Source organism: Anthonomus grandis, chromosome 12 (genome assembly GCF_022605725.1).
Source record: "Anthonomus grandis grandis chromosome 12, icAntGran1.3, whole genome shotgun sequence".
Classification (NCBI taxonomy): domain Eukaryota; kingdom Metazoa; phylum Arthropoda; class Insecta; order Coleoptera; family Curculionidae; genus Anthonomus; species Anthonomus grandis.
This window is the reverse complement of record NC_065557.1, coordinates 6,046,222-6,054,253: the sequence shown is the minus strand read 5'-3', so window position 1 is coordinate 6,054,253 and position 8,032 is coordinate 6,046,222. Positions and strand designations below refer to the sequence as shown.

At 32.3% G+C, this 8,032-nt stretch overlaps 1 protein-coding gene across 1 annotated transcript; it reads right to left on the bottom strand.

Annotated features, from left to right (window-relative positions):
- Nucleotides 1-1,988: 1,988 nt before the first annotated feature.
- On the bottom strand, nt 1,989-2,375 carry LOC126743293 (uncharacterized). Its single transcript, XM_050450323.1, has one exon. It carries the CDS (start codon nt 2,373-2,375, stop codon nt 1,989-1,991), a length of 387 nt encoding a protein of 128 aa, XP_050306280.1.
- Nucleotides 2,376-8,032: the final 5,657 nt, after the last annotated feature.

The following is an 8,032-nucleotide window of genomic DNA, read 5'->3' as shown; positions in this document are numbered from 1 at the left end:
ATTAAATTAGTTAAGCTAGAATCCCATAAAAAATATTTAATTTTTTGGCTTCTAAATAATACAAAATATTTTTCTTAGTAATGATTTTCAAAAAACAAACTGTTTACTTTTACGGCTTTTAAATAAATAAAATATTTATCGCAAAAGGTAGGTTCTAATTACAACTAAGTTTACTAATATAGCACCTAGACACTTCACTTCTGTATATGCTTATAAAAAACAAAAAAAAAATGCAAGATTAAAAATTAAAAATATTATTGATTTTAAGAACTAAGAAGAAAAAAGGAAAACAAAAATATTTTTAATGAATGAGTTAGAAACAAATTGAGGTCAATTGTTCCATTATTGTTAAAGTTGAATTCCAAATACGAAAAAACTTATATTTATATTTCATTTTATTCTATTTATATGACTTTATCTATTTATTTACTTATCTTATTTTGTATTTTTGAGGAGATACAATTTAAAAACAAAATGGAAACTGTATCTACTGGTTAATTTCGAAATCCTAATCATCTCTTGTTCAGCTGCCTTTCCTTTAGTTTTTGTTTCCCCTTTTATTCTCCTGTAATTCTCTAATATATATTTTTTTATGGTTAGTGAAGGAATATGAAAAAGTTTTAGCTGCTTAGATATTAGACATTTTCATGTAATTTTAGAAAAAAATTATGTTTAAAGATTGATTAATGAGAAAATTGTGACAATGTATACAAAAATTAACAAAGCAATGGATTATTCAGGGAAAAAAAACTTCTCAGAAAATCAGACAAAACAGGAGTGACATATATTAAAGTTCTTGCTTAAAACCATACTTTCGATAATTCCAGGTTTTTAACAATATACATTCTACAATTTCTTCTAAATAAGTCGCGTCTCTTCTGATGCCGTATCAGGTCATCCTGATCTTGGGAATAACAATGGCGAGTTGTTATAAGTAAAGAGTTGTCCTGCGCTTAGATTTCCGGTCCACTTTCTGAGATTCCTTAACCACGAGCCTCTACGGCCTTCTATGTTGCCCTTCAATATAGGTTGAAGAATACGGTATGGATCATCCCTGAGTATTTGACCTAGATAGGACAACACTTTTGGCATTTAACTATTGAGACGACTAATGGTTGCTGCTTTTAAGGTCCAAATCTCTATTCCATTCAACAGTGTGGACCATTTATAGCACTTGATCATTCTCTGATGGAGTTTTAATATTGTATTATTATTGCAGAGTATTGAGTGATATTATTATTATTATTATTATTATTATTATTATTATTATTATTATTATTATTATTATTATTATTATTATTATTATTATTATTATTATTATTATTATTATTATTATTATTATTATTTATTATTATTTATTATGTTGACAATAGCAGGCGGTGAGACCGATGAAGCTATTGTTTCTTCCGTATGTTTCAGGCTTGAGTAGGTGGACCTGCTCACACACAGTGGATCATTCTCTCCGAATTTTGTCCCAGCTCAACATCAACGCGATTCTTGAAGATATTCGTATTTGGGGCCGTCACCGTTTCCTGATTTAACGAGTTCCACAAGTGCACTGCACGATTTGTTACAAAGTTTTTTCTGGGAAGTTTTGCCGTTCTTTCTTTTTCAAGCTTCCTTGTATATCCTCGGAGATGATGGTTTTGGCTATAGTGGAAAAGGTTCGCCAAATTGCACTGGTAATAACCACTGGTAATCTTGTAAGTTTCGATGAGATCGCCTCTATGTCTTCGCTCTCTGAGAGTGGTCAACCCAAATCTGATTAATATTTCTGGATATGGCACCTCGCTTAATTCGTAAGGGATTTTTGTTACTTTGCGCTCTAATTTCTCCAATTGGTCTATATCTTTAATATAATACGGGTTCCATACAACAAAGGCATATTCTATTTTTGGTTTTATATAACTTTTGTATAGAGTGGATATCATTTCAATAGAATGGTCACTAAAAGCTTGTTTTATCAGATAGACTGGCGAGTTTGCTTTTTAACAAATTCTGGTTATATGACGTTCCCATTTTAGGTCTGATGTTATTAGGACTCCTAGATCATTTTGTTCGTTAACTGATTTTAAGGCACATCCATCCAGAAAATATTCATTATCAGGATTATCTGGACCGATCCTCAACACTGTGCATTTGGATGTGTTTAGTTTCATACCCCATTGCCTTGACCACATCTCAACATTTTGCAGGACTGCCTGGAGCAGCGCTGCGCTGGTTAGAGGATTAGCATATATTTTGCAGTCGTCTGCAAACAGACTTGTGTCCATCTTTATAAGTCCACCTAGATCAAACAAATATGATGTAAAAAGCACTGGGCCAACTACCGATCCCTGGATAACGCCGCTGCTCACTCGATGTGGACTGGACATTTTTTAAAAGGATATTGAGCTCATTTTTTAAAAAGTTGCACGAGCCGGGTCGATGCACTTGTCGTCTTTATCCGGGTCGAGATGTTCTGCTATGTAACAATCAAGATATTTGAAATATAGAACCCTTTCAATGATTTGGCCATTTATTTGCAGGGCAGCATTATTATATGACTGACGATTGAAAACCATAAACTTAGCTTTAGTAGTATTTATGAATAGACCCAACTCTTGTCCTATCATGTGACTAAGTCTAAAAGACGTCGAAGGTTCTGGAGATGATCACATAATATTGCGGATGGTACTGGTATCAGTTCGCCGTTAATCTTAACTCCGCACTCCTGGTCATGCAACGCTTCTTTAAATATTTTATCGGAATATAAATTGAACAACAGTGCAGACAATATACATCCCTGCCTCAAGCTGCACCGAATCTGGCAATCGTCGATTAGTTTTCGGACATTCCCAATTTTTCTTTCTAGTCTCTCTACAAACTCTAGCAGGTAAGCAAGACTGTAGTTGGACTCTGGTAGGCAAGACTGTAGTTTATTATTAACTTAGGTCCAAACTGAAATTGTAAAAAAAATTCTATTACACAATTGCCTTTAGAACTTCTGAAAATGCAGATCAGCACTTAGAAATAGCACTTAGAAACTCAAAGTTTTTCATTTACGTCACCTTATTATAGCCTTTTCAGTATTTATTTATCCGACTCTTGGATTCTTACATTAGGTGTGTAGGTATTTAACGTTATTTTTCTTCTCTCATGAAATAGGGTTGTTATCTATTTTTATTTGTACCTATTTACCTATGTAACAATAACACTTTTGTATATAACTTTACGTAATATATTTGAATTTGAATTTGAATTTGAATTTGACTCGAACAAAACATTATTAACTTAAAAATTCCAGTTTTTATGTTTACCTAAATTAACGATTACCCATATTAATGTCCAAGGCGAGGCTCCTTCAGCATTTTTACATAACGTTACGGTCAAAAAAAGAACGCCGAACCGCATTTTCACTTTTGACTTTTGGGACGTACTAATTGCTTGACAAATAATTTTTTTTTTCTGTCGAAAGTAAATCATACGAAGCATTTAATTCGGAATAATTTACGATGGGTTTGGTCAATATTGGTACCATCAGCAGACAACCATGAGTTTAAGTATATAAATATTATTAATTAGTTATTGCAGATGTGAGTGAGGGGACTATGTTTTATAACTACTTACAGTAATTATACTTGAATTTTTTAATATTCCTCTGTTTATTCAACACGTAGATTTTTAATGGAAATTTTCCACAATTTAAATGGCAAAGTTGCATCAGTTAATAAACTAATTTTTATTTACCCTATTATCCATAAGGGTACTAACCAATTCCCTTTTTTTTTATGATATTCCAGGGTGGCCCTCGATACATCCTCCAAAAACAGTCGATTGTGCGCCTAGTGATCTCTAATCCCTCCAAGTATCCTTCAAACAAAACGCAATAAGCGGTTTATTATAACGGAGAGCAAAAGCGCGCCTGGAAAATATCGTTCAATAACTGAACCCCGTCTCTGGAAGAACAAAAGGGACGCGTCTGTCGTTCACCCTCGCACAATATTCACTTGTTTTCGCGTCAAAGCCCGACTACGTTTTTATTGACTGACAGATGATCAAGGGGTTTTCTCTATAACTGCTTATGTTATTCGGGAGGGAAGGGCGGTTTCATTATTGACATTATTGATATAGATGCTCGTTATGTGAATTTGTCGTAAAAGTGCCCTTAAAAAAACCGCGTGTAGGTTGCCGGTGTCAATAAAGAAGATGATAGCCGTCGTGTCAATTAAAGTTAATTTCATTGTGCTACTTTTATAAAAAATCAGTATCTTGGTTCCTTTTCAAAAACTTTTTCTTCAAAAAAAACTTTATATTTACAGTATGCAGATTATTGATTAGGACATAATCCAGTTTTTTAATTAAATCTCTACCTATAACAGTAAAGTAATTATGGAGGTTTTTGCGTTAATCAACTGAAATACAAAATTTTCAAAAAAAACACATTGTAATTTATCTCAAGAATTTATGATTTTTTCAAAAGATGTTTTTCAGATTTTTTTATTGATGCATAAAAACTGCTTCATTGATTAGGACTTTGCATAAAATAAATTACAAATTGTGCTCTTTATATTTTTATTGATGCATACGGCCTGTATGGCTTTAAATCACGTCTCTTTTTCTATACATATACATAAATAACTATACATTTATTTATTTTTAAAATAGTTTTAAACACTTTTTTGTTTTTTTTTTAATGAAACTTTCTCCAACTAATAAATATTTGAATATAAAATATATAAATAGACGTTTTTAATTTACTATAATTTTTTAATTATTTTTATTTGTCCTATGCTCTGGAAACAGAGCTACATTACCTCTATACTTAAAAATGGTGATCATTCTGATGTCGCTAATTATAGAGCTGTATCCAAAATTTCTCTTATACCGAAAATTTTGGAATCTCTTGTTACTAACGCTCTAACATCCCAATTTAATCATATGTTGATTCAGTAACAACACGGATAAATTAGGTTTAAATCAATAACATCTATCCTATTGGAATTATAATCTACTGTGCTGGGAGCCCTGGAGAGTCATTATCAAATGGATACAATATAAACTGACTTCTCGAAGGATTTCAACCAGGTAAATCATTGTATTTTAATTCACAAACTTGAAGTAAAAGGAGTTGGTGGTGCTCTACTCAATTGGTTCGGCAGTTACATTACAGGACGAACCCACGTAGTAAAACTGAAGAATGCCTTATCTAGAGAGATACCTGTTCATTCTGGTATTCCCCAAGGTGGACACTTGTCTCAATTTCTGTTTAATTGTTTCATAAATGTATGGTGATTTTTTACTGTATATCGATGATTTGAAAATTTGTACAGAGGTCAAATCTATTAATGACTGCGTTAAGCTTCAGCAGGATCTTACATCAATCATGCGGTGGTGCAAATTGAATAAATTTAAGCTTAATATAAATAAGTGTAAATCAATAACTTTTCATCGCATAAGTTATGCTGTTGTAAGATCTGTATTGGAGTATGCCAGTACTGTGTGCTCACCATTCTATCAGTGCCACGTCTATGTTCTGGAAAGGGTTCAAAGACGATTCCTAAGATTATTATTATATATTTATACTAAAGCTCCCTATATTAATAGACAGACAAACTTATAAAGATTTATGCACTTTATTTAAATTACTGAATGCTATGATCAATTCTCCTAATCTCCTTGCGCTAGTTAATTTTTATGTACCTGTGAGGATAAATACATATGAGGTAACGTTTGGAAAACAACTTCATAGAACTAATTATGGTTTTAATAGGCCGCTTAAGCGAATGTATAGACTGGCCAATGATCTACCCAAGGAAATTGATATCTTTCGTATGCCTTTTTTGCTGTTTAGGTTAAATTATCAGTCTATTTATTTTTTTTACAAATAAATAGATTGATGATTTAAATTTAAGTATATCTTTTTTGTTTTTTTGCTGGTGACTGTTGGTAGTACATTTAAAGATTGTTGTTGTCAAAAAAAAGCTTATGTTTTAATTTTAATTTATATTTCTATTATACCATACCTAAAGTTTATTTATAACTTTCAAGATTTCTATTTTATTACATTATTTTATATTTAAATTTTGTGAATGGGAATTCCGTCAATAAACTTTATTTATTTATTTATTATTTATTAATATTTCTCACGCAAAATCCCCTTCTAACATCTTTAATTATTAATAGATTTTAAAAAATGCCTTTAAAAAGCCGTATATAGATTACAGAAGAATCTTATGAAACTTCCTCTGCGTCCATTTAAGTTATACCAAAAATTATTATTATTTTTTACAGCGAAATTTAAAGCTAAATTAAAAAAAAAATGCTACTTAAGCAGAATGACTTTTAATTAATAATTAATTAATAATAACATGTTTTTTTTGACAATATTTATTTTTTCCTATATTTAATTTCTTTTGTTTAATATGTGGAATAGTGCCAACCCACGTAGGTACACTTAAGATTTTTCTTAATAAGCTGTTTTTGTTTAATTTTCTTTTACTTTGAGAATTTTTACTCGCAGTTTTTATTTACGGTATTTATTTCATTGCTCTTAGCTATTGAAATCTAGACTGCGCCAACTTTAAGGGCCTGTTGTACTTTTTATGCATATTTTTTCTATTGGTATAATTGGTCAAGTAAAAGTTATATTTATTTATTTCTACCTTTTTTTTTACTCCACCTCCACCCAAACCGTCTCTATTTCTTAAAAGAAGAAGAATATTTAAAATATACTCGCCGGCATAAAATTCCGCCACCCTGAAATATTGGCCAAGTTTGATGTTTTATAAATTTTTTATTTTTTATCAGATTCTCACGATTTCAGTGCCATCAGTTTTTAGATACATTTGTTGTGATTTTTTAAAATCATTTTGTAAAGTAGCATTTTTCGATTAGGTTATATTATACAGGAGTAAAACAAACTGTTGTTTTTTCTCGTAATTTCAAAAGACCCTGTAGGAAAATTAGGGTGGATAGTTCTGTTTACATACTATTCCTTGTAATCCTTGATGTATTCTAAACATTTAGATTTTTGATTCATTCCATTATCTCATTTCTGCTGCGAGCTGCAAATTTTTTATTAAAACGCTGATTTGAAGCGTATTTTTATTAGGAGAAACAAACACTAGGTATATCATAAAGTTAATTAAAAAAAAAACAATTTTAATAGCGTGTATTTTCTCCTCTCGCAGCAATAACAGCTTGCAGTCTTCGCGGCGTCGAATGAATAAGGTTCCTTATTCTTTCTTGAGGAATAGCCTCATTTTCTTCGATCAGCGCTAGTCGTAAGTCTTGCAAGGTTTGTGGTTGTACAGGACGACGACGAACGGCCCTTTTAAGTTGATGCATTAATGTAAATTGGTTCCCAATGAATGGAGCAAATGGGACAACAACTTCTTGAAGGATTTCCTCAATGTAACGGTGGGCGGTTAGAGATCCATTTTCAATAAATTCAAGATTGGTGCGTGCTTCGGTAGAAATACCCGCCCAAATCATGACTGAACTGCCACGATATGAGATTTGTTCTGAAATGGTGCAGTCAGCATATCTTTCATTTCTACGTCTGTATACCCGTTCACGACCATCCGGCGTCCTTAAACAAACCCTGGATTCATTTGTGAATAGTACGTTTGCCCACTGTTCTAGAGTCCACTCAAAATGCGATCTTGCAAACCTCAGTCGGTGTTGTCGATGCCGAGGAAGTAATTGTGGACATCTTGCTGGCCTTCGTGAATATCTGCTAATCTTCTACGTATCGTTCTTTCACTTACACTTACTCCATGAAGTATTCGCAAGTCATTTTTTAAACACACAGCAGTAGATCTTCGATCTCTTAAAGAACTAATGGTGACAAAGTGATCATCAGCTGCAGTGGTCATTCTCCTTCTGCCAGAGCCTTGTCGTCTAGTGAAAATTCCCGTCTGTAAATACCTATTCCAGGCATCTCGAACTGTAGACCGCGGAAATCTCAGAGTACGGGCGACATAACTTTTGCTATGGCCATCCACTATTAACGCAACAATTCTACCCACGTCTGTTGGAGTTAATACCA